General features: G+C 41.2%; 2 protein-coding genes across 2 annotated transcripts; one reads left to right on the top strand and one right to left on the bottom strand.

Annotated features, from left to right (window-relative positions):
* Positions 1–51: 51 nt before the first annotated feature.
* C22H19orf44 (chromosome 22 C19orf44 homolog) lies at positions 52–9,722 on the bottom strand. Its single transcript, XM_030540073.1, has 8 exons — positions 9,629–9,722; positions 8,238–8,894; positions 7,567–7,930; positions 5,455–5,531; positions 4,567–5,059; positions 2,834–2,929; positions 2,545–2,711; positions 52–519 (listed from the first exon to the last, which is right to left on the bottom strand). Exons 2-8 carry the CDS (start codon positions 8,886–8,888, stop codon positions 442–444), a joined length of 1,926 nt encoding a protein of 641 aa, XP_030395933.1. The 5' UTR covers positions 8,889–8,894; positions 9,629–9,722; the 3' UTR covers positions 52–441.
* CALR3 (calreticulin 3) lies at positions 9,119–26,670 on the top strand. The gene is given in 11 exon segments (XM_030540450.1): positions 9,119–9,214; positions 9,983–10,027; positions 10,029–10,137; positions 11,981–12,082; positions 15,398–15,601; positions 16,389–16,483; positions 19,347–19,556; positions 20,558–20,671; positions 20,756–20,899; positions 25,032–25,124; positions 26,361–26,670. Coding segments are annotated over 11 exon segments (1,380 nt in total). The 3' UTR covers positions 26,529–26,670.
* The last annotated feature ends 884 nt before the right edge of the window (positions 26,671–27,554 follow it).

Below are 27,554 nucleotides of genomic sequence, written 5' to 3'. Positions count from 1 at the left end.
TTCTTTCACTTTCAGACTCCTCACTTGAACAATACTGGAGGTTTGCTTTTAACCATATCACCGCTATGTTAAATATGCAAGTCAAGTTCTGATTTATAATGCAACAAACACTACATATAATCCTTTGTTTCTCTGCTTGCTAGATTTAATGTGCTGTTTCTTTCTTAGCACATTTAAGTCTAACTTGCCCATGAAGACATGTACGTAATTAAAACTAAGACATTTTCTGTAGTGATAGGCTACTTTCCTGTTTCTGAACAGCATGTACATAAGGATAAAGTTTACAGATGGCATGAATTTGCACCACATACAAAATTAACTCAGTATCTGCCTTTTCTACAACAGTTGAAAATCTTATTTCAGTTTGAGACTTGTGGCTGAAAATCCCATTTATGAAAGTAAATACGGTTATTCATTATGGTAAGGTCGAAGCAATTCCTGCTACTGCTCTTTCATTTTCTGAACTTCTTCTAATACTTGCTCAATTGTCAGAGGTGGGGATTTGTGACTCTTGATGTACTGCAACGTAACAAAAGGTTGGTTAATACTTAAATGCTCGATCAATGCTGAAAATAAGATAAGTTTGCCTCGACACTTGTGCCTTTCTATACTAGCAACAGAAGCTGTGGTCTCTATCCAAGCTGGTGGAGTGTGGCAGAGGAGGCCTCTTTCTTGTGTGTTTGAGTGGAGAGGAGGGAGCGGTGATCAAGAAGTTTGTATGTAAGCTCTTTGGAGTAGGAATTATTAATCTGTATAGCATCCATCTAGCACTTCATAGTGTTCTGACTGAGCTTTTAAAGTGCTTGATTTTGCAACCAGTTAGGAAGAGCTGAAATTGGGGGTGCCTGTGGAACCTTAATTCACCCCATTGTACATATGCATTAAAATCTTTAATTACACATTTTTCTACAGCTTTCCCATCCCATTCCCTGAGCACTGTCCAACCTGTGCATTGAATTAGGCAGAGCTCTGTACTGAATGCAGCTGTTCTGAGACCCTGTGCCTCATTTATTGCACAAAGTGGAAGGAGTGTAGTGAACGAGGAAGATTAGCCTTTTTGCAGTTGTCACATGGTTAAGGCAGTCAAATGGTGCCCTGTCTTTCAGAGTTCTTGTGTGGTTTTGGGCATGTCACTTAAACCATCTGTTTTGGTTTAACTGTGTTCCTTATCCAACTTGAGACAGCTGGGATATGAATTACAGGAATGCTGAGCACACTCAGCTACAAGTGATGTCAGTGGGAGATGTGCACTGAATGTAACATGAAATACTCAAAAAAAAAAAAAAATCAGGCTCTTGGTATTGTAAATTGGGCACCCAAAATTAGCGGACAATTCAGAATGTTTCCATTCCTGCTATGTAAAAAAGATAAATATCACCTTGCCTCTCAGAGCTGTTTTGAAAAATTAATGTTTTAAAGCATTCAGCTACTAGGGTGGTGAGCACTGCAGAGAGGATCATAAGGAAGATTAATATTCAGGTTTTAGATGGTGGGTAGTAAATAAAACCTGGGACCACACATTCAATAATGATTAAAAAAAAACACGCTAGTGAGTTCAGTGAGTACTGTCTATTCTGTGCACTGATTGAAGCAGGAGTCTCATGGAAAAAATGTAATCAAAGAGCATAATGCTTATGCACAAATGGCCTGAACTGAAGTTACAGGAGTAGCCTTAATTCTGGCATTCCTAACCTGAGTGCTTCACTTTACAATCTTAACAGTTTTTACCAGACTTTTTAGTTGCAATATGCATGTATAAGATGGCCTGGTTGGGTTCTGGCAAAAGGAGCCAGACAGAGAGTTCTCTGCAGGATCCAATGGGTCAAGGCTGCCTACCAGTTAAAGATTAGTACCAGGCCTTAAATTAGTGGGAGAAAATTGGTTCTTCCAAGATGTATGCTATGGATACGGTAGGACCTGATCTATGGTAAAGAGTGAGTTTTGAGTTGCTAGATAACCACCTGCCACTTAAATGTGTTTAAGCTTTTGGTAAGCAATGTAACTATTCCTACAAATTCAAACTTTGTCTAATCTAGATAGTATAACAGCTAAGTAAACTCTACTTGTTAATCTAATGGGGAAACAAATGGTACTGGAAACAGCTATTTCTTTGCTGCACACTGTTGCAGGGGAAAAAGGAGAATCTCTTCCATAAACATTATGCTCTTGTCTATACCCAGTCTATAGAACATATGAACTGTCTTCTGCTCCAGACTGGCATTCTCAACCTTTTTCTTTCTCCCCCCAACATGCTATTAAACTCCACAGCTCACCTGTCCAACAACTGTTTTTCTGCATATCCAGCAGATTAAAAGCCAGGGCTGGTGTTAGCAAGCAGGGCAATTTCCCGGGACCCCACGCCGCATGAAGCTACTATGTTGCTTGGGCTTCAGCTCTCTGCTTTAGGCAACAGTAACTCTAATGCCAGCCCTGTTCTCTGATTTATTTTGGCTGATCCTGAAACCTGCTCACAGCCCCCAGTGGGCCTCAGGCCCACCCTCCTTCTTCATATTGAGAACTGCTGCTCTAGACAACACTCCTTACCTCCTTCGCTTCTGCCAGTGTGTGATATTGAAATGTCTCATTCTCCAATGACTCCACAAGCGATAAATGAAGATGGCGGATCGTCTCCACAAAGTGCTGGGTCAGTATCAAGTGCTGTTTTAACATGTCATTCAAAGCAAACACTGCGGGACTATACCCTGTTAAGGCTACAAGCCGGAGAAAAGAGAACAAGTGCTTTGTGGTGTTCAGGATTCACTGTTTGCAGTTCACATTACAAGTAAAGTACAAGGACAACAGAATGAGTATTAGCTTCTTGCTTTTACAATACCTTCCAGGGCATCCATGGTGACAACATGACTGGCAATAAGTACTGGATCAATATAACTGCATCTTACAGCTGGGCCAAGGATTGCTGTGCCATCCTCTATGTATAGGACAGAATCTTAGTATTAATGTTTTTGATAAAATATTTCAGAACTAGAAGTATGCAGCATTCTGCTTTTTAAGAAGTCTGTGTAGAATTTGTGCACAGCTTTAACCAGAGACTTGTACCAGTCAACATAGATGCTGAAGACCACTAGTCATGTTATGCTGCTTATTTGAGATATCAGCCCATTATTTGCCATGGTGTGGGAAATCACCATTTTACAGAAAGCTTCTAACCCTAGGAATAGCATAGGGAAATGCTCAAGTACCTCAGTGCAGAATAGTTGTTTTCAGATGTACCTGCCTAGTTCTATTGTCTCATGCCTCCTGAAAAGCCCTAGCTACCCTCGACCATTCTTGGGCAGGTTCCTCCTTGACCCCAGCTAAACCACCTGTTCAAGTAGGCATCAGAAACAAGTAGCAAGGGGAAACAAGTGGCAACTGAAGAACTTGTCCCACCATTGAGCTTTGCTACATGCCTTCCCATTCACCTGGCACAACATTTCCTCATGGCCATCCAAACCAACTCATTTTGTTAGGGGTAAAATTATACCTGCCAATTGCAAAACTGGCCCAGAATCTTTCTTCAAGCCAGAGTAAGGGTTTATTGGGTTGATTCTTTAATTCCTTAGATGGCAAATATCTGTATGTCGAGGTAAGATCTTCCTGAATAGCTCCCTCCACAATGAAAGATATGAACGGGAGAGGAAAGCAATAGGTGGTGACACCAATGCTAAACATGTAAAAACATGAAAATATACTTAAAAAAAAAATTTACCAACACACTCTCCCCAGAAAGTCTAGTTTATGCTTAACTTCAGAGCTAGACAGTGAATATTAGGAGAATCAGATCTAGAAGCATTTAATTCAGGGCCTGAATGGCAAAAGCCACTGGTGCTTTTTACTTTTAAAGAAGAGGACAGTCATGGATTGGAAACAGCTACCTGCAGAAGCAGTAAAAAAAAAATCAGGAGTCTGACTTTCCACTAAGAAATAAATGCAGCGTAAAGGGTTCTACATTGGTAGGGTCGCTTTAGCAATATGTTTATTTCATACCTCAGTTGTTAATCCCATTTGAGGACATCTGGGTATTATTCCAATCTCCACTGTCTTACTAAGGCCTGTGTAGGTTCCAGTGCCCCTCAAGGAAGTCAATCCCATCCTTCTGATGCCCGTTAGCAACAACAGTTGGAGTTGATGAGCTGTACTATCTGGTAATGGTACTATCTTTTGTACAAATGGCTGAATGAATATTGTGACAGATTAAAAAGGATTTTTTTGATTAATTCAGGATATAGTACCTGAACTAAGAACTATAGCTAGGCAAATTCAAACTGGAAATAAGGCATAATTTTAACAGTGAGAGTACATAACCATTGGAACAATCTACCTGAGGTTGTGGTAGATTCTCCATCACTGGCAATGTTTAAATCAAGATGGGATGTTTTTCTAAATGATCTGCTCTAGGAATTATTTTGGGGAAACTCTATGCCCTATGTTATACCACAGCTCAGACTATATGATCACAATTGTCCCTTCTGGCCTTGGAATCTATTAATATAGAGTTTAGACAACTGTTTAGGATTAGCACTTGAATCCTAGAAATCCCAAAACTTTAAATCAACGTGAACTTACTCTTTGACCAGTGATAGGTGAATGGAGAAGCAGTTGTCTGCACAGCCATCTCTTTCACAGTTACTCTGCTTACTGTCTCATGCCATTTTTTCTTAGATTGAGGTGATGAGAGTGAGGGAGAAAGGTCTTTTCTGGAATACACAGAGCTGTTAGAATGCCCCACTGACATTTCAGACAAGGATCTTCTGTCTGTAGTCTCAGATACTGGTAAAGACAGAGATTTTTCAAAGTCTTCAGAATATTCTGAATTAACAGTGCTCTCCTCAGGTCCAGGAAACACTTGTCTAACGCTAAGATAGTCTGTAGAAATTCCACTTAAAAACTCAGAGATTTCAGCTTCAGTCATGATTTCCCCTTCCATATCATTGTCAGAAGCAGCATTAGTCCTAGTTAAGACACTCACCATTTTAAGGGGGGTTTGGTCATTATTCACAGGAAACACATTTGGTTCTGAGTCCTTGTCTGATTTTTTAGCCATTTGAATATCTGTCTCCTGTTTAAAAAAAAATTCCATGAGTGGGGTCTCGGCAATGCAAGCTGGAAAGTGTTTCAGTTATATTTGTACAATGTTGTACTACAGTACAGATCACTTATAAAATATTACTTATTGGTTGCTGCATCCTTTGACCAGACTTAATAGGAAATAGTAACATTCCCTTGAAATATTAGGTAAGTGTAACTAACAGATAATATGTAATCTGCTAAAGGACATTTAAAACCTAGTGAATATAATCTCAGACAGTGTACATCTGATCAATTTGCTTTCTATATAATAGGTCTACACAGATTATTAGAAGGTAAAATGGAAGCTGTTCCCTTCAAAACATCCATCTTCATTTAACACATGAATACAAACTCTCCTAGATAACGTAAGGATTTACTACTTACCATTTGTTTTAATGCTTCTCTATCACCAGAAACATTTGGAGCCAAATCATCAATGCTCAAAATATTTAATCTGAAGTCTGCAATTGAATGACAAATGGTCACCTGGTATCAGAGCAGGAAAGTTACCTTACATATCCCTTTAAAGGAGAAAAGGCCATACATTCAATACTGTTTTCCTGATTTAAATATTCACTTATACAGACCAAGAAAGTTTTAAGTGGTGTTTACTTCGGACCCTCCATGCCCTACCTATTAAGGTCTTTTCTAATAATATAATTTTCTTGAATTGGAGGGGTTTTTTTTGTTGTTGTTTTTAAGAGAAAATCCAAGCTGGATTAAAGTTAAATCAACTGGACTCATAATGCATGCAGATTCTCTTGTTTAATGTCTAGTGATGGTATATGAAAGCTATTTTAAAAAGTTCCATAAGACTGGTCAGAATGGTACTGTGGTCTGATGTTTAGAACAGGGGACTAAATCTCAGAATTCCTAGGTTCTATTCTTAGCTCTACTTTGTAATTGTTGTAAGAGTATGGACAAGTCACAAGCTCATTGTGTCTTCTTTTCCTCCATTTAACCTGGAGATACTAATAGTCTTTTGCTGCATGGGGCAATGAATGTGCAAGACATAACTTCTGTTTGTAAAGTGCAGCATAGCCTCAATGAAGGCAATATAACTTTTACTGTATTGCCATCAGCAATATATCACTGAAACAAAGTTCAAGGTAAGTCACTGTTACGACTCCAATCCATAGTGATAGTGCAGCTTGAACCATAATCCCGATTTCTTAAATGCAATTGTCAGCAATTATTTGAGCCGAACCAGAGCTAAGCATGAAGTTGCAAATGCAGACATGGACAAACTGGGTTCACCACTGTAAACTGTGCTTGTCTAGACTTGCATCTTTACCAGTCGCTGACAACTGTGCTCAGTAACAGTTTAATTCTGCAGTGCAGATAAGGCTTAAACTAGATTCCATTTGCTTCCACAAGCGTGTCTGTGAGCTATGATCTATTTTAACATGATTATAGCCAAGCTTTCCTCACTTGTTCATATCATTAAGATAGAAGTCACACACTTTATTTCTTCTATAGACACAGGTCGTTGCACGCACCAGGGACTTCTTGCATTCCTCCATTCCCCCCACAAGCTTCCTATGTCTCTCTCTCATCCCACTTTGTTTCAAGGGCACTCTGCAATCCTCCCTCTCTCGTGCCCGGGATGCTGCGTGCTCTTTCCTACTATGCCAGAGACTCTGTGTGTTCCCTCATTCCTCTCTCCCATTCTTTCGTCATCCAATGCCAGGGTCTCTGTGGACCCCTTATTTTTCCCTTCCATCCAGGCCCCCTATTCCACTCTGTGTGCCTCCCACATCCCCTCCCTATACTACTGTCCCCCATTTCCCCACCTGCCAAGGTCTCTGTGTGCATCCCCATTCATCCTGGTGCCAGGGTTCCTCACTCCCCCCACCCATGCTAGGGGCTCTGGGTGCAACCCCATTGTTCCCTATCATTCTTATCTCCCAAAAGAAAGAAAAGAAGTAAGTCATCTAGGATGTCAACTTTTAAGAGAGAACTAGGAGATTGGGCAGAGCTGAGATGGGGGATATTGTTATGCTGGAAGATATCAATGGCGGCTATCAACTGGTTTTTTGATCTATAGACAATTACAGAAGTGGTTGAAGCTGCTGGGTCTCTTAACCAGACGAAAGGGACAACATGTGTCTCCCATTTCCCACCTATAGTTTCCTAATTTTCACTAAAATCAATAGGATTTCTGCCCATTGGTGCCTAGAACATTCTCTGAAATTCTGAACTGATCAAATGCAGTATTAAAAAGGTATCGTGTTACAGACAAAGAGAGAGATGCCATCCAATTGGCTGAAGGAAGCAAGGTCCTACACTCTATCAAAAATGAAGGGGGGAAAAAAGATTTAAATTACATTAGAAAAATATTGCTCAGGGCAAATTTCAATCCCTTTGACAGGATCTAGAGTTCTGCAGGATAAGTTTGTTGAATATGATGAGCTCTAATTTAGTTTGTGTCCATGGATTACATGAAGTCTATTCAGAACATAAGCAGAAATGTAAAATGAACTTAGAAAAACTCACCATTAGAACTTTCACTGGTTGCATCTTCTGTATCTGCTGCTTTTGAAAACAACTCATCCAAAGACTTGATTTCACTCCTTTCAGACAAGGACACCTGACTTTGTTTGATATGGTTCATTCTAAGTGAAGCGGTCTCTGCAATGCTGTCTTTTAGTGGAGTTGGTGATTGAAAAGACATACTAGTTAGTCTTGGCAAATTTCCACTTGGTGGAGAGGGAGTTTGTGGATTAATTCTATCAGAGGTTCTTTTCTGACAACTTCTGCCAAGTAGCGAAGGAGCACTAAATAGATTTGTCGAAGAAGACTGGTTTTTGGGTGGAAAAGATGTTCTCGGTGGACTCTTCATCTTGGACTTCATGAATAGCTTGACAAAAAAGAGATTTGTCATTACTTTACCTATTTTCAACCTTTACTAAAAGGTTTACTAAATTTTTACTTTCACTAAAAGTAAAAAGTAAAAATACACTATATTGATGATAATGAATAACCATTCAGAATGCTACATAGAATAAGTATGTCAATTAACATTAGCTCTCATCTTATAAAAGTAGATTACAAATACTAGAAATTAAGTTGTTACAGTGTGTTAATTTTCTATAAAGTGATCTGCCATTTTAACGTGTAATTTCATTAAATGTAAATAACAATGTCTAACCCAGTAAAGTTGTTACCTTTCCATCAGGTTTAGAAAAATTGATGACATCCTTCTGGTTCTCATTTTCACTGGAAAACTCCAAAGAGCTCCCTAGTAATTGTCTCATTTCCTCTTCATCACTATCTAGACTAAGTTGTTTTCTAATTGGCACTTTGTTTTTTGTTGTCTGGCAGCTATCTTTTCCCTTGAAATGGACTTTACTCAATGTTACATTTTCCTTGACTGTGTCATTTTTCTTCAGATACCTGCTACCTCTTGCACTCTCCTCCAGGCTGGATCTAGCTGATAAGTTCTCTTCATCCGAAATCTTCAGGTCCAGCTCAGTATCAGAAAAATCCATCTGTACCTTTTGGGTCATGATCTTGCTTTCTATCTGTGCTAGCTTTCTCAGAATGGCACTTGACCTCACCTGTGAGGTTGTATCCAGAGGTTTTTTTGCAACATGCTTGTTCCCCTCCTGCACAGCCCTAATATTCTGGTTCAGCTGGTTTCTTTGTCCATGCTGCTTTTTCTTTAGGAATCTGATGTGACTAAACTGAGTTTCCAGGAGGCTCTTCCTTTTAAGGTCTTTGTTTTTGTCAGTTTCCCCCATTTCTGTGTTGCCTATAGAAAGGTCACTGTAAGAGTCAGTAGGGGCCCTAGTGAGTTTTTTATGGGGAGAATCCATGTGTCCCTGTGGAAGAATTACAAAAGGAAGATGATCCCTTGTTGATCAGGCACTACTGGACTATAGGAGATCTACCACTGATTTCCTGCATGACCTTAGACAAGACATTTCATCTTTCTCTGCTCCCATTTTCCATGGGTAAAATGTGGATACCGGTCTTTTCTTCCTACACCCTGGGCCTGTCTTTATTTCAACTGTAATCTTTTCACGGCAGGGACTGGTCTCTTACTATGTGGACCTACGACACTACCTACAGCAACGGGTCCCTGCTCTTGTGGGATCTAGGCGCTTCCATCGTGAAAATAATGGGCACCACTAAGCCTGACGTGACAGCGACCCAGCGCTCAGTCCCTCCCCTGCACACCACACAGGCCACCCAGCGCTGGGGCCTGGATCTCACCTGCCGCCCGCAGGAACCCGTCCTGCCCGAGGGCTGAGGTGGAGTGAGCGCAGCGCTGCCCCGCGCCGCCGTCGGGACCTTCCCTCGGGGCGGCCGGGAACGGGCTGCCCCGAGAGAAGGTGGCCAGGCTGCTGGAGGCGGCACCGAGTCTCCGGGCTCCCCGGGCTGAGTCCCTGCCCTAGAGGGCGGGGTGGGCTCCGCGCGCCTCAGCGGCCCGGCCAGGGACACAGCGCCGGACTCGAGTCTTTCTCTTGTTTCTTCGGCATCCCAGCAACACCAACCCCCGTATGCCGACCCCTGATTGGCCCTGGACGGCCAGCCCGCCCGCTGGCGCCTCTACCTTAGCAACGACCTTTCATCGCCCAACGAGAACCAATCACAAAGCCTTCTCTGCGGGGCTAAGGCCTGTGGGCCGGCACAGACCACAAGTCACAACACACATCACGTCCTGGAGTGGGCGGGCCGGACCGGCAGGAGGAGTCGGATAGTCCGCCCGCGCGCCGTCACGGCTCTAAACCAATCAGAGCCCTCTCCACTCTGAGGCGCGAGAATACGAACCAAACAGCGCCCTAGTCGACGTGAGGATTTGGACCAATTAGCGCCTGCACTGGCGTGAAGCGCGAGGCAAGGACCAGTCAACTGTGACTCCGTGGTGAAGCTCGAGGGCAGGCGCCGGGGTTGGGTTTGGTTACAGCTGTTCCCGGGCTGCGCGGGTGAATACTGTTTCCCTGCAGGGGGAGAGCGGAATCGGTCTAGACATGGGGCCGTTGACCCGCGCCCTGCTTTTCTGGGCAGCGCTCAGCGCCGCCCGCGCTGTCGTGTATTTCCGGGAGCAGTTTATGGATGGAGGTGACGAGGAGGGGAGAGATCGGAGAGGGAACGGGGGGAGTGTGACCAAGAGGTTGAGTTGACAGGTGGAGATGATCCTGTGTGGGGTAGGGTCAGTGGGAAAGTGCCTATTGATGCCCACACGTCACTGTGGTATGTGACTCCTGAGGGGAAAGGGAGTATCCAAGAGAGATTAAGGGTAGGGTTGCCAATTTTCTAATCAAACAAAACTGAACCCTGATGCCCCAACCCCACTCAGTTCACCCGCCCCCCGTCACTTGCTCTCCTCAACCCTCACTCACTCTCACTGGGCTGGGGCAGGAGGTTGGTGTGTGGGAAGGGGTGAAGGTTCCAGCGTGGGGCCAGAAATGAGGGGGTTCAATGTGCGTGAGGGGGCTTCAGACTGGGTGCAGGAGAGGGTGAGGGACCTGTCTGGGGGGATGGACTCTGGTTTGAGGCCAGGGATTAGGAGTTTAGGGGCAGGAGGTGGGTCTGTGCTGGTGCCAAGGGTGTTGGTGTGCGGGAATGGGCTCATGGCTGGGACAGGGGGTTGGGGATGAGGGAGGGAGTTTGGGCTCCAGCCGGGTGGCGCTTACCTCAGGTGACTCCTGGTCAGTGCAGCAGGGCTAAGGCAGGCTCTCTGCCTGCCCTGGCTCCATGCTACCCTTGGAAGCAGATGGCATGTCTGACTCTGGGGTACGGGGTGAGCGGGAGGCTTTGCGCAGTGTGTGCTGCTTGTACCCTCAGGTGCCACCCCTACAGCTCCGATTGGCCGCAATTCCCAGCCAATGGGAGGTGCGGAGCCAGTGCTCGGGATGAAGGCAGTGTGCAGAGATTTCCTGATCGCTCTTGCAGCTAGGGGTCGCAGGAACATGCTGGCCACTTCTGGGAACTCTGTGGGGCCAGGGTAGGCAGGGAGGCTGCCTTTGCACTGCTGACTGGACTTCTAATGGCCCAGTCAGCAGTGGTGACCAGAGCTGCCAGGGTCCTCTTTCTACTGGGCATTTTGGTTGAAAACTGGACACCTGCCAAACCTAATTAAAGGGGATGTCCAGGGTGGGGAATTTCTAAGGCCTTGAGAGTTGGGGATGCAATTCCTGTTGGGTGAATGGAGAACCCCAGGTTGGGGAGATGTTTTTACAAAGGAGTGATTCCCAGGGGATGTGGGAAGAGTCTGGGACTCTGGGAGAGGTCCTGGATAAATAGGTAACTCAGTTCAGCCCTTCTCAGCATACGGAGTCTGAAGGGGTTATTGCATAGGTGTTATTGCATATTGTACTGGCTCCAGATTAGAGACAGCAAACTTGTGTCCCACACCACCCTATTAAGCAGCCTCCTGTCTTGAATACATCTCACTGTATTCTGCTGTTTTCAGTTCAGATCCACTTCACTGGGAGTCCAGATCTGCCACTTCTGGCCCTTTGAGAAGTTGCTGAAGACACTTTTACCTCTGGATAGTGGGGGCCTATCAGAATTTGCCCCCACTTTTTGCTTTCAAAATTTCACTCAATTCTTTATAAGTAGTTTTACCTTTCTTTTCCTGAAATAAATGTTTTTTAAAAAAAATGAGTGTGAACAGTCCATTACTCTTCTGCCATGAGTGCAGGGGACTGGATTACATGACCTCTTGAGGTCCCTTCCAGTCCTATAATTCTGATTCATTTACTCTATAATAACAAAAGGTAATAATGAGTAAGGGAACAGATTTCATTTTCAAACTTCTGAGGCGTTTTTGTATATAACAATATGTTTCAAAAAGATTTTTAAAATTTGAAAAAGACCTTGTCTGTGTCATTTTAATTTATTTAGTGGCCTACATTTTTCTATTGGTATCAGACTACTAATATTTAATATTGTTTAACAGTTAAATGGCAAGACAGATGGATGAATTCTCAATATAAATCAGATTATGGGAAATTTAGATTAACAGCTGGGAAGTTTTATGGAGATGCAGTCAGAGATAAAGGTTTGTGCATTTCATTTAAAATGTGTTGTTAGGACTGCATACATTGTTAAAAATTGACATGGTCTTGAAATCTTATCCTCTTTTGGCTTCCATGACTCTGTCTTCTCCTGGTTGTCTTCCTACCTCTCTGATCTCTTTCTTCATTGTGTCCTTCAGATGATCCTCCTCATTCACCTTCCAACTTTATGTGGGGGTTCCACAGGGCTCTGCCCTGGGTCTTCTTCACTACACCTTATCTTTGAGTAACCTTATCTGCAAACATAAATTCAACTACATCTGGTGACTCTGAGATCTACTTCTCTACTCCATCTTTATCTCCTGTACAAACTAAAATATCAGTCTGTTTCTCTGACATCTCCTTGTCAATGTCTAGATATCAGCTCAAGCTCAACATGACTAAAGCAAAGCTCCTAATCTTTCATCCAAGCCATTCCTTCTAACTCCTTTCTTGATCACTGTGGATGGTGACAGCATCCTGTCTGTTGCTCACTCTGGCCCCTGACCTGGAGGTCATCTTCTGTATGGATCTTTCTGTAGGTCTTCACATCCAAGCTAAATCTTACTGATTTTTTTTCTGCATAATATAGCTCAAATACATTCACACAGATAAAACTCTTGTCTAAGCTCTCATCTTGCGTCTTGATTACTGCAACTTCCTTAACAAATGCAGTGTTGCCCTGCTCATATCCATTCAGAAAGCTGCAATAAAGATAATGTTATTACTCCATTGTTTTGACCATGTCAACCATCTCTTCACGTCCTTCCACTGGCTCCTTATCTCAGTCACATCAAATATAAGAAATTGCTTGTTTTCACTTTCCAGCCCCTGCACATTCTGTATTCGCTCTACCTGTCATCTCATTTACTATCAAGCTGTTGATTCTTACTTCTGATTGGTCCATGATGCTAGCATCCATTGCCCACTTGTTAAATGTTTAAATAACATGTTTGTGTTTTCTCCCATGCTCCCCCTCACACTTGGGAGGTGCTTGTATAAACATCTGCAAAGCCACCTCATTATCTGCATTAAAAACCCTCCTCAAAACTCTCCTTTATTGTGATGCCTACACAAAACTTGACAGTAGGCTGCGGGTGTGTTGATACCATTGCCTATCATGCTGACCAGTATTGTCTCCTTGTTTCCTTGTATTCCTCTATTTGTAGCCATCTGTTGTCTCTGCACTTATATTTAGATTGTAAGCTTTTCGGGGCATGGACCATCATTTTTCCTTTGTTTGTACAGCACCTAGCACAATGGGATCCTGATCCATGACTAGGGTTCATAGGTCCTCCGGTAATATACATAAATAAAAATAATAAGAAATATAAACCCACATGCATTCTCGGCACATTTAGAGATTTCATAAATAAAACTGAGGAGTTTCATATAAGACATTATAAGGCTTATGTGAAATCCATAAAGTGCTTACATACTGGAATGACAGAAACATTTAAGATAGGTACCATAGAAGGAAAACATAAGAATGGACATATTGGGTCAGAACAAGGGTCCGTCTAGCCCAATATCCTGTTTTCTGACAGTGACCAGTGCCACATGCTTCAAAGGGAATGAACAAGACAATTTACTGAAAGATACATCCCCTGTCTGGCAGTCACAGGTTTAGGAAAACCAAAAGTATGGGGTTGTATCCCCGACCATCTTGGCTAATTGCCATTAATGTACCTATCCTACATGAATTTATCGAATTCTTTTTTTTAACCCAGTTACAGTTTTGGCCTTCACAACATCCACTGACAATGAGTTCCACAGGTTGACTCTGTATTGTGTGAAGCAGTACTTCCTTGTTTGTTGCCTATTAATTTAATAGGATGATCCCTGGTTCTTGTGGTATGTGAAGGGGTAAATAACACTTCCTTATTCACTTTTTCTTTACCATTCGTGACTTTATAGACCTTTATTACATCTCTCCTTTGTCATCTCTTTTCTAACCTGAAGAGTCCCAGTCTTTTTAATCTCTCCTCATATGGAAGCTGTTCCATACCCCTAAGTATTTTTGTTGCTATTCTTGTACTTTTTCCAGTTCTAATATGTCTTTTTTGAGATTCGGTGACCAGAACTGCGTGCACAGTATTCAAGATGTGGGCACACCATGGATTTATATAGTGGTGTTATATTTTCTATCTTATATCTATCTCTTTTCTAACGGTTCCTAATATTCTGTTAGCTTTTTTGATGGCCGCTGCATGTTGAGCAGATGTCAGCAAACAATCAACAATGACTCCATGATCTCTCTTCAGTGGTAACAGCTAATTTAGACCCCATCATTTTGTATGTACTGTTAGTTAGGATTATTTTTTTCCATGTGCATTACTTTCGATTTATCAACATTAAATTTCATCTGCCATTTTGTGGCCCAGTCACAACCAGTTTTATGAGATTCCTCTGTAATTCTTCACACCCAGCTTGGGACCTAACTCTCTTGAGTCATTTTGTATCGTTGGCAAATTTTGCCACCTCACTGTTTGCCCCTTTCTCCAAATCACTTATGAATACATTGAACAGCACTGGTCCCAGTTCAGATCTTTGGGGGACCCTGCTGTTTACCACTTTTCAATGTGAAACTGTTTTTCCTACCCTTTATTTTTTTATATTTTAACCAGTACTGATCAACGAGAGAACCTTCCCTCTTATATCATGACTACTTAGTTTGCTTAAGAGCCTATGGTGAGGGAGAGACCATGTCAAAGGTTTTCTGAAAGTCCAAGTACACTATATCCACTGGATCACCTTTCTCCCCGTTTGCTGACCCCCTCAAAGATTTCCTCATGTTTATGGATCACTTATGATACAAATTAAAAACATGTTCTCCTGTTTGTTTTTTACACAAATTATTAATTCACATAAGTGCTACCTGGTTTTTGTGATTTCATTTAAAACTGTCTAGTTAAGTCATTTTTTTGCATGTGATGTTTTGTCAATGTTTAAAATTGGCTGATTTTTAATACATCTAGCATTAGTTTGGTGAGAAAAATGATAAGGCTAAATTCCACTGTTGATTACACTATTGTAAAGCCAAAGTAAGTTTAGTGCCACAGAGTTACTTTGAATTTATAACAGTGTAAATGACAGGAGAATTTGTCCCCTACTTTCAATTTAAATGAAGAAAGCTGAATCCATGAGTTTTTGCACCCATCCAGTTGATAGATTTTTGAATCAATATTAATTTATTTGCCTTTACAGAGATGTCCTGCATTCTTATTCAAATATAATTAAAATTTATGATTTTAATAAGAGCAGATGAAAACAAAACATAAGCATTGTGTTACTATATGCAAATATTAATGTCTTTATAGGTCTGCAAACTAGCGAAAATTCTAAATTTTATGCCATTTCATCACGATTTAAACCATTTAGCAATAAAGGAAGATCTCTGGTCATTCAGTACACAGTAAAACATGAGCAGAAGATAGATTGTGGTGGTGGATATATTAAGATCTTTTCCTCAAACTTGGATCAGAAAAATATGAGTGGAGATTCACAGTATTACATTATGTTTGGTGAGTTTAGTTACATGTGCATTGCTAAAATATTGTCACAATAGCTGCACAGTTCTTCAAAGACAGATCTAGAACTGGTACAGCAAAAGATTTAATACAAGACTTTCCTAATAAAATAAAAATCCTGTGACTGATCAGCAATTCAGCATCTCTGTGGTTCAGATATTTTTAAGCATGAATTGTCAAAATACAACTGAAATTAGAAATGATTTAACATTCTTAACTGATTAAGGGACACAAATGAAAGTGTTTAGAGTGTTTTTAGAATTAAGCCAAAGGTCCAGTAAGATTATTTCAGTCATAGGGCTTTTGATAATCCCAATGATGGTCCAAAATTTGCCCTCATATATTCACATGTAACTCCCATTAAGTCACTGGGAATTGGACTTGTGTATCTCAAAGTAAACTTTGGTCCAAAGACTTATCAGCTGAATAGCCAGTCTGGCACAATGATAGTTCTATCAATATGTCATATGATATAAGCTATGGGTAACTGCAGGTGTTAGTGGATTTCTATATGATCTTTGCCTGTATTAGGACTGCAGGAGAATCAAGCCCTAAAACCATGTTTGGTTAGTAAAGTCAGACTTTTTTTTTTTTGAGGCAAGTCTAGAGATTGGAAGAGAAGCAATGCAAGCAAAAATGGGAATCCGTCAAGTGGCATGTAGAATTGAGGGCTGTCTATTGGCAGTTTTAAAAAAAAAAGGGGAGGGAGAGAAAGACAAGAGATAAGCAAACTGTATATGTATAAAGAAGTTAACAATAGACAGTATGAATTTTTTTGTAGGACCAGATATTTGTGGATCTGAAACAAAGAAAGTCCATGTTATTTTAAATTACAAGAGTAAACCACATCCAATGAAGAAACGAATCAGATGCAAGGTGAGTGCTAGAATATAAAAGTTTTAAAGATTATTAACTAATTTCAGGAATTTCAAGTTAAAGTTCACCTAATAGCTGCATTTAGATAGATTTAAGGAGGCACTAAATAATAATTTTAAAATCTGTCACATTAAACACATTATGGAGGCACTAGTTACAACTCAATAGTTAAGTTTGAGTTCCATTTTGCATTTAAAGCAGGGATTCAACCTCTTTTTTTTTTTGTTTGATAAATATGTTCTTCCAAACTTACATCACTTATATCAGTGGTTCTCGACCAGGGGTGCATGTCTCCCAAGGAGTACACAGAGGTCTTCCAGGGGGTACATCAGCTCATCTAGATCAATGTTTTGCAGCCCGAGGGATGGTGACCCCCCCAGGGGAGTCATAGGACAGGTTTAGGGGGCTTGCAAGTGCAGGGCTGGCATTAGGGGGTGGCAGGCAGGGCAATGCCACAGGCAGCCCTGCAAAGCTAAATTATATTCTTCAGCCCAAGCCTCAGTGGAGGCTGAAGCATGTATCTTAGCTTCGCACGCCCCCTGTAGCTTTTAAGTGAAGTGAAACTTGGGGTATGCAGGACAAATCAGACTCCTGAAAGGGGTACAGTATGACTTATATGAAAAAAAATCTAAAGTCTTAAAAAAAAATTTAATCTAATTTGGGACTACAAACATTACAATGATTTACTCGTTATATGGTTATCACATGGCATCACTACAGGGCAGACTTCAGGTTGCTTTATAACGGGTGAGCAAACTTTTTGGACTGAGGGCCGCATCAGGTTTCATAAATTCTATGGAGAGCTGGTTGGGGGTGGTGGTAGTGGCCTGGTCCCCACCTCCTATCTACCCCCCGGGACTCCAACCCCCCCTGTTCCCTGCAGTCCCCGTAGGACCCCTGCCCCATCCACACACACACACATGCTCCCTGTCCCCTGACTGCCCCTGGACCCCCACCGCCCCATCCAACCCCTCCTTTCATTCCTGACAGCCCTCCTGGGATCCCTGCCCCATCCAACCACCCCTTCTTCCTATCCCCTGACTGCCCCTCAAACCTCTGTCGCCCCATCCGCCCCCCTCAGTATCTCTGTTCCCATTAAATTCCCTGTTCCTTGCCTCCAGACACCTAGTCACACTCCTGCCCCCAACCACCACCCCAAAGTCCCCTGCCCTCTATCCAACCCCCCCTGCTCCTTGCCCCCTTACCGCGCTGCCTGGAGCACTGGTGACACTACAGCCGCTGCCACCACACAGCACAGAGCATCAGGTCAGGCCAGGCTCTGCAGCTGTGCTGGAGTGAGCTGAGGCTGTGGGGGAGGGGGAACAGCAGGGGAGGGGCTGGGGGCTAGCCTCCTGGGCCAGGAGCTATGGGGCAGGGCAGGACGGTTCCGCAGCTCTGCTTTAGAACCTTATATTGTGCATTTCTTAGTTTAACATGTTTGAATTTCTGATTTAAATTCCTTAACTGAATTTCCTGGATTTGTAATGCTTTCTTTTGGTCAGGGCCGGCCCCAGGTTTTTTGCCACCCCAAGCAGCGAAGAGAAAGAAAGAAAGGAAAAAAAAAAGCCGCGGTCAGCAGCACTTCGGTGGCTGCTCTACTGCACCGCTTCATTCTTTGGCGGCAATTCAGGGGCTAGTCCTTTCCTCCGAGAGGGACTGAGGGACCTGCCGCTGAATTGCCACCAAAGACCTGGACATGCCACCCCTTTCCATTGGCCGCCCCAAGCACCTGCGTCCTGTGCTGGTGCCTGGAGCCGGCCCTGCTTTTGGTATAGTTACAACATCCCTGTAATGCAGAGGTTCTCAAACTGGGGGTCAGGACCCCTCAGGGGGTCACGAGGTTATTACAGGGAGGGTCGCGAGCTGTCAGCCTCCGTCCCAAACCCTGCTTTGCCTCCTGCATTTATAATGGTGTTAAATATATTTTAAAGCGTTTTTAATGTATAAAGGGGTTGCTATCAGAGGCTTGCTGTGTGAAAGGGGTCACCAGTACAAAAGTTTGAGAACCACTGCTGTAATGTTTTTCACCCATAAGTTACTGATATGTACTTTCAACCTTAACTCATCTTCGTTTTTGTCTGGGATATAAATTAGGAAGGTTTTTTGTTTGTTTGTTTGTTTGTTTGTGGTTGTTTTTTGTTTTATATACCCTTTTCATCACTATCCACCTTATGCTCTTTATATTATAACGCTTCCTATGGCCAAGCCAGGATAGACAGTGCTTACTCTGGACTCCATCAATCCTGCTCTGACTGCCACACAGAAGAGTAAGCAGTAATAGTTCAAAGCTTTCCCTCCTGCCCCTTCATGCCATTTTAGTTTAGAGTCAAGACAGAGACTTTCACAAAGGGGGGAAAAGTTCAGATGTTTCACATTTAAAACGTAGACTCAGATACCTTTTTCTCTTGCTGCTTTTTCAAATGATCAGATATATTTCGTGACTTGAACAAAGATTTTTAATTAAACTTTTTTATCTCGTATAATCCTGCAAACAAATCATAATGCCAAATTTATGACAACAGTCATTTCAAAGGCAAGATTTAAGATGCCATTCACAAAATGTTATGTCTTTACTGCAGGTCTAAGCATGAGGAAATGGCTATAAAGGGAGAAAGCTCTTATTCAAACACACATTTAAAAATAGCAGGGGAAACGTACAAGATTGCTGGCAAAGTAGATTGCTTTTTGTATAAATATCTTTTCATGTTTAGCCAATATAAAAGTCCTTGGGAGTTTTTCTTGTTTGAGCCTATTTATAATGAATTTTCTGCTGTAATATGATTCTGATGCAAAACTGGTTCTAAAAGCTACATGTTTTAGCGATACTTCTAAACATTTAACTTCTTTTCTTTAAAATGTATAGGTTGATGGATTCACTCATTTATATACACTAATTTTAAGACCAGATCAGACTTATGAAGTAAAAATTGATAATGAAATAATTGAATCGGGCAACTTAGAAGATGATTGGAATTTCTTGCCACCAAGGAAAATAAATGATCCTACAGCAAAGAAACCCAAGGATTGGGATGATGTCCCCCAAATTGATGATCCAAATGATGTCAAGCCTGAGGTGGTTTCTTTTTCCTGAATATTCCTCTGTCCTGTATTTTTGAGGAAGTACATAAATGTCAGAAATATCTGATTATTTCATTCAAATTGAACCCAGATTTGTTACTACTGTTCATATCATTAGGTAGAGCTACTTCTAGTACACAGTGAAATTGAACCTGAAGAAACTTTTCTGGGCCAAGGTGTTCTCTGTGCATAGGAGCTGCATGTCATGGAAATATGATTATTGAACTCAGAAGTGCTTTGCAAGGACCCTAAATTGGAAGATACCCAGCTCCACTGCTGCACATCTTTGTACCAAAGTTGACCTGTTATGAAGGCTAACAGAAAGTGCCCCATCCATTCCTCAAATGTATACACTATGTTAGTAACTGAAATTTTCTTGTCAGTTTAAAAATTACATGACAAGATGATGAGGGTTGCCTATATGAGGAGAGGATCAGATTGACTTTAATGTGTTTTGGATTAGACCTACAGTGAGTTGCCTTACCATGTTAATTACAGCCCAAAACAATTAACCCTCTGTTAGTCTATTTATATGAGCAATCTTCAGAGGTTCAGATTGGGTAAACATGCATAATGAGGTTAGGATTTAATCTAAAGCCCCTTCCAACAAGCCCAACTTCTTTCAGGACACAATTCAGGACACAAATGACCAGGACAAGAGATTGAACCCAACTCTCTGATTTGGCATTGCCTAACACTACACTAGGCCACCCCAAACTTTTACAGTAAATCAAGGTTCTAAATATAAATTTTAATATTTTCTAGTTTTCCCTTTTTGTCCAGATTGTGCAAAGAGCACCTTGATCTTTGCTGAATTGGTCAGTATGTAAGGGTTTCCTTTCCCTGAAAAGGAGATCATCTGTTTATTCTATTAAAATTATATGATAAATCTTTCACAGCTGAATTGTTTGGGGAAACAATATGGCATCTTGCCTCATAGTAGGAATATAAAGCCCAGATAATTTTACTTCCTTTATCTTCTGGATATTTTTAAAGGATTGGGATGAACCTGAATACATTCTGGATACTAGTGCTGAAAAACCTGAAGATTGGGATAATGCAACAAATGGAGAATGGCAACCTCCTATGATCAAGAATCCACTATACAGAGTATAAATCATTCTATTTATGTATAATATGTTCAAGTTGACTATTCTTTTGGTGATGGTATTCAGAAAATGTGGTTTGTTACAGGGTGAATGGAAACCAAGGAAGATTGATAACCCAAATTATAAAGGAGTTTGGCCCTGTCCACAGATTGAAAATCCAAACTACTCACCAGACTTCAATATCTATAGCTATGAGAACATTAGCATAATTGGACTAGATCTTTGGCAGGTCAGTTAGTGATGAACTGGGAATGTTCTTAATGTTTTCTCTGAATATGGCGTTGGTGCCTCAGGTTCCCCCATGCAGTTCTTAAGTATCCAGGTGGTGGGATAAGAGTGTATGGTTGCTGCAGAAGAAAGGGCCAGTGTACCTAAATGCCTGACACTCTGTCTCCTAGCAACTGATGGCCTGGGCACCTCCTCTGCAAAGGTGCCAGCTGAAGGTGTTGGAGACAAAGAGATCAGGTGACCTGGCCCGGAAAAGAGACAAAGCCCAGAGAAGGAGGAGCTGGAGGTGGGTTTTCAGTTTTGAAGCTGGCTGGAACATACAGAGGGACACCCCAATGGGGCTTGGGCTTCCTAGTGGGGCTGTGGCCTCCCTGGGGGCCCGAGATGGACCTAACTAGAGGGGGTCCTGCTGTCTGTGTCTGCAAGATCTGTCTTGAACTGTGTTCCTGTTGTCCAAATAAACCTTCTGCTTTACTGTCTGACTGAGAGTCATGGTAAATCACAGGAAGCAGGGGGTGCAGGGCCTTGTGCCCTCCCACACTCCGTGACACAGTTGTTTTTAATTATTACAGAAACTGGAAATTAAAGAGCTTCTTGTCCTTAACTATGCAACAGTGTGTTCTGCCCTTCCATATACAACATCATCTACTTAGCTGGGAGTTAGATCATGCCTATGTTTTTAACATACCCTCATTTCAATAGGTATTTTTAGCCATTTGTTTGAATCATAATTATCTCCAGATGTACCAACAAATGAGGGACATAAACAGTTCTACTCAACTGATAATTTCATAAATGCTGTTATGAAGTATGTGCATGTCTTTACACATTCACAAAGCAAATGTTTTATTAAGTTTTGTATTAAAAATAATTTTGAGGATTTATAACTTGGTTTTAGCCTAGGAGCAGAGTTGGTCACAAATGTCTGTATATTTTTTATAGATAGTGGTAAAAGAAATCAGAATATTTGTTTAAAACAGTTCAATCTTTTATTCAAGAGCTCCATTCTTTTAAATATAACAGGGGTGGCCAAACTTACTGACCCTCCAAGCTGCATACGATAATCCTCAGAAGCTCGAGAACCAGATGTGTCTGCCAGGACTCAGGGATTCTGTCCTGCAGTGGGGTGGTGGGCCTAGAGGCTTCAGCCTTGTGGGAAGTGAGGTCTTGGGGCTTCTGCCCTGCTCCTGCTGAAGTCCTGAGCCCCAGCAGGCGTCTCCCACAGGTCTGAAGCCCTGAGACGCCCCTCCCCATTGGGTAGAAGCCCCTAGCCCCACTGCCCCACAGCAAGACAGAAGCCCTGAGGGCTCACCTCCCCGCCTCCAGGATCTGGTAGGGGGAGATGAGTGGGGGGGACCTCCGCAAGCTGCACTTTAACTGTAAAAGAGCCACATAGGTCTCACAAGCTGCAGTTCAGCCACCCCTTCCTTGCCTTACACAATCCAAAAATATTTGTTCTGTTTTTCTGGGTGTTTTTATCACCTCTATCAAAGTGATAGTTTGCTATCCGTTCATGACATTGCTTAAAAACATTTTTGTCTGAGTCTCTAAGGTGCCACAAGTACTCCTGTTCTTTTTGCGGATACAGACTAACATGGCTGCTACTCTGAAACATGTCCTTAAGCATTCTGTTTCTCAGCTGTTTATTCACTTCATTTAATTTTTATATAATACTAGACTACAAGTTATCTTAAATAGATTAAGAGAGACAAAGTGAAGGCATTTTAACATAATTGGGTTTATTTCTATAACTATACTATATATTTCAGTGAATGCACCATCTCAGCCAAGTCATCTTTGTAAATGAGAACTTTTTCTAAGCAGATTGTATCTGATAAAAAAGATATTGATTGAATATAGTACCTTTTTTTATACAGACGTCAAGGCAGAAGCAATATATAGGTTTAATTGTGTTTTTATTTACTATATTCATTTTAAAAAATGTAATAATATAAACAGTACAGGGAGAAGAGAAGGATAAACAAACAAAGCTAGCTGAGGTGTATAAATTATTGCCCTGATTTTCAGAGGTATGGAGCAACCTCAGTTCCTGCTGAACACAGTAGAAGCTGCAGATGCTCTGTTTGCAATGTACATTTTAAAATTAGGACATCCATATAAACATAAGATTGAGAAGCAAAGTCTAGAGCGGGAGGGCAGGAGCAAGGAGGACCTCTTCTACGCAGACAGTATAATTAATCCATTTTAACAACTATGCCTGAACATGGCTTAAGCTATTGTAGACAAGTCAAGTAATAGAATTAGGGTTGTCAATCGCAATTAACTCAAAAAAATTAATCACGATTAAAAAAATCACGATTAAACATGCTTATAACAATAGAATATCAATTGAAATGTATTAAATATTTTTGGATGTTTTCTACATTTTCAATATAGATTTCAATCACAACACAATACAAAGTGCACAGTGCTCACTTTTTATTATTTTTTATTACAAATATATGCACTGTAAAAATGATAAACAAAAGAAATATTTTTCAATTCACCTCATACAAGTACTGAAGTACAATCTCTTTATCATGAAAGTGTAACTTACAAATGCAGATTTTTTTTTGTTTACGTAACTGCACTCAAAACCAAAACAGTGTAAACTTTAGAGCCTACAAGTCCACTCAGTCCTACTTCTTAGTCTGCCAATTGCTAAGACAAACAAGTTTGTTTACAGTGACGGGAGATACTGCTCCCGGCTTCTTATTTACCATGTCATCTGAAAGTGAGAACAGGCGTTCACATGGCACTTTTGTAGCCGGCATTGCAAGGTATTTATATACCAGATATGCTAACCATTCATATGACCCTTCATGCTTTGGCCACCATTCCAGAGGACATGTTGATGATTCTCATTAAAAAAAATGCGTCAATTACATTTGTGACTTTACTTCTTGGGGAAAGAATTGTATGTCTCCTGCTGTGTTTTACCCGCATTCTGCATATATTTCATGTTATAGCAGTCTCGGATGATGACTCAGCACATGGTCACTTTAAAAACACTTTCACAGCAGATTTGACAAAACGCAACAAAGGTACCGATGTGAGATTTCTAAAAATAGCCTCAGCACTTGGCCCAAAGTTTAAGAATCTGAAGTGCTGTCCAAAATCTGAGAGAGACAAGGTATGGAGCATGCTTTTAGTAGTCTTAAAAGAGCAACACTCTGATGTGGAAACTACAGAACCCAAACCATCAAAAAAGAGAATAAGCCTTCTGTTGGTGGCATCTGACTCAGATGATGAAAATGAACATGTGTCAGTCTGCACTGCTTTGCATCAAGCAGACCCCATCATCAGCATGGAAGCATGTCTTCTAGAGTGGTGGTTGAAGCATGAAGGGACATGTGAGTCTTTAGCATATCTGGCACATAAATATCTTGCAACACCAGCTACAACAGTGCCATGTGAATGCCTGTTCTCACTTTCAGGTGACATTGTAAACAACAAGCAGGCAACATTATCTCCTGCAAATTGTAACCAGCCTTGTTTGTCTGAGTGATTGGCTGACCAAGAAGTAGGACTGAATGGACTTGTAGGCTCTAAAGTTTTACATTCTTATTTTTAAATGCAGGGGTTTTTGTACATAATTCAACATTTGTAAGTTCAACTTTCATGATGGAGATTGCACTACACTACTTGTCTGAGGTGAATTGAAAATACATTTTTTTGTTTTTTACAGTGCAAATAATTGTTAAAAAATAAATATAAAGTTAGTACTGTACATTTTGTATTCTGTGTTGTAACTGAAATTAATATATTTGAAAATGTAGTAGGCATCCAAAAATATTTAAAATAAATGGTATTCTATTGTTGTTTAACAGCGTGATTAGTCGCGATTAATAAATTTTTTAAAATCGCTTGACAGCCCTAACTAGAACTGTGGTCTAAACCAACAAATTTTGTTTAAACTTGAAGACAAGGCCTTGGATTCTGGAGCATAGTTCTGCAACAAGGGTGAATTCCTTAGCAAATTCTGCATCAACTTTGAGGAATACATGGGGCCCTGAGTACAGGAAAATATTCAGTAATATCATCCTGATTAAGTAACAACCAATAAAAAGGAATAAGATTAAAATTATGAACAGGGAACATAAATAAAATGTGATTTTTGTTTTCCATTGCAGGTGAGAGCTGGAACAATTTTTGATAACTTCTTGATCACAGATGATGAACAATATGCAGAAGACTTTGGAGATGACACCTGGGGTGAAACAAAGGTAATGGATGAGCTCTTCCCCACCCCACCCTGCCCATTCTGACCCCTTTTTGCAGGTAAAAGGGCTGGAATAGTACAAAGGGGTCCTAAAATCTCTGTATCTAGTCAAGGCAAGGATTCCCCTGCTTCAGACACTGTGGAAGATAGCCATAAGCAGGGTTACCAGATAGCAACTGTGAAAGAACGGGACAAGGGGTGGGGGATAATAGGCACCCATATAAGAAAATGTCCCAAAAAATGGGACTGTCTCTTTTTAAAAACAGGACATCTGGTCACCCTAGCCATAAGGTTGCCTTCTGTGGACCCCCTCAGAAGCCCTGGTGAAGTGAGTATGGTGGGGAAAGGGTCACAGAGCACATAGTGCTGCAGATAATCAAGACTGCGCTGCGGCAATAAAGTAGCTCCAACAGGTTGTTCTTAGGAGCCTCTCTGGCCCTTGGAGCAGCCTAGGGTCAAGAGACCACAAAGGTTGCTTAAAGCCCCAAGGAACTTACTTTGATATTTATTTTTTTCTAGAACAGTGCCAGGCACGTAATCTATGATTCAATAATTACAATAATAATAATTCGATTATTCATGTACACTCCTGCAATCCCATTGACTTTTATAGGGTTGTACTGAGGTCAGACTTTAGCCCTAAGTTACTAATAATTTAGGGTTTGTTCTTTCTGCAATAAATGTCCTGATTCTGCTGCCGCCCGTGGCCAGCGCAGTCTTACAACAGCCTCCCAATGGCTGCAAATGGGTTGCTCTGCAGCCCAGAAAAGCCATAATGCTGAACACTACAGCCACTCCTTCTCCTGTCCTCCACATGTTTATTCCTGCTTCCAGCATGCCCGCTATGGTGAGGGCAGCATAGAGCATGTCAGCCCTATGCAACTTCTGCCCTGAGGACAGTTTTCCCTCTGGCTGTTGAAGCCCCTTTTGCTGCTGGAGAGTTCTATAGGGGCCAGGGACAGAATCTGGCCCCCTGTATTCTTGTAGCAGATCTTCCATTTTAAGAAAACAACTCATAGTTCAACAACCATTTGCTGCTAAAGTATAATCTATGTGTGTAGTTTGGAAAGATGGTTTTGTAAGGAAGTTTAGATGCCCATTAAAAATAAAGGCCCTTGCAATTCCTCTATTGGCAAACTCCCTCCTGTTGTCTTCAATGTAAATTCAGTACACAGAGGGCTGGCAGAATTGGACCCAAAATGATATTTACTGTGAACTGACCTTTTCATTATTTCTTCAGGACCCTGAAGAGAAAATGAACATAAAACAGACTGAAGAAGAAAAGAAAAGGGAAAGGGCAAAAGAAGAAAAGCGTTTTAGGGGAAGGTTTAACAGGAAGGTCAAAAAGCGAAAAGAATCTGGAAAGGCTAAATTGAACAGGATAACTGTGAAGAAGGAAGAGCTTTAATTCTTATTTAAAAAGACTTCAAAGAAATCTCTAAAGTTTAGCTTTTCTCTAATTTGTTGTATAGCTGTTCAGATATATTCTTAATAGCTAATTTAAAGTAATATTTAAAACTTCCTCTAATAAAACTTTGCTAGAACTATTCATTTTTATGAGATTTAAATATATATATTTAGCACAGGAAGATATTAAGAAAATATGTTTCCTGTAAATAGAACATGGAATTGAAAGAATTCAATAAAAACACTTACTAAAATATATTAAATTAGATATTTTGTATTTGAGTTAGGATTTGGTATATATTTCTAAAAGAAGGGCCATTATATTTCTCTTGATGCTGTTGGCATACAGAATATTCCTCCTCAGTGAGAAGTCTTGTAACCAACCTCTTTGGCACTAGACTGTTTTATACTTTCATCATTAATATTAATGTAAAATACATGCAAATTGTGTTGTGAAATTCTCCCTTCATCACAAAATTTGTATCCAGTGTTGTGCCCATGTCGGTCCCAGGATATTAGTGAGTCAAGGGGGTGAGACAATATTTTTGATTGGACCAACTTCTGTTGGTGAGAGAGACAAGCTTTTGAGTTTACACGGAGCTTGAAAGCTTCTGTGTCACCAACAGAAGTTGGTCCAATCAAAAATTTTACCTCACCTGCCTTGTCTCTTCATCACAAAAGCTTTTTAAAAAATAAGTTTTTTCAAAGACAGCATTCCTGATCTGTGAAGTATATGTTGCTACATAACATTGTACAAAGTCTTAATGAAGAAAGAAGGCTTGAAGAACTTCCATAGTAATTATGCTTGTGTCATAGTTATAGGGCTAGCTGCTTCCTTGGCCCCTTTGTAGTATCTCTGTATGCACCTTCAGACATGCCAGGCTTCATGCCTTCTGGGAGTGGAATTTCACAATTCTTCTACTCCTAGACCAAGCCTTGGGCTATAGAACCCTGTGTATGTACTGTTCTTCCCCTGCAGGTCCAACGTAGTTCAGTGTGCAGCTCCTTCTTTTTGGAGTCTGTGACC

This window comes from Gopherus evgoodei, chromosome 22 (genome assembly GCF_007399415.2).
Source record: "Gopherus evgoodei ecotype Sinaloan lineage chromosome 22, rGopEvg1_v1.p, whole genome shotgun sequence".
NCBI lineage: Eukaryota > Metazoa > Chordata > Testudines > Testudinidae > Gopherus > Gopherus evgoodei.
The sequence above is the reverse complement of the archived record's forward strand: the minus strand, read 5'-3'. Positions and strand labels throughout refer to the sequence as shown.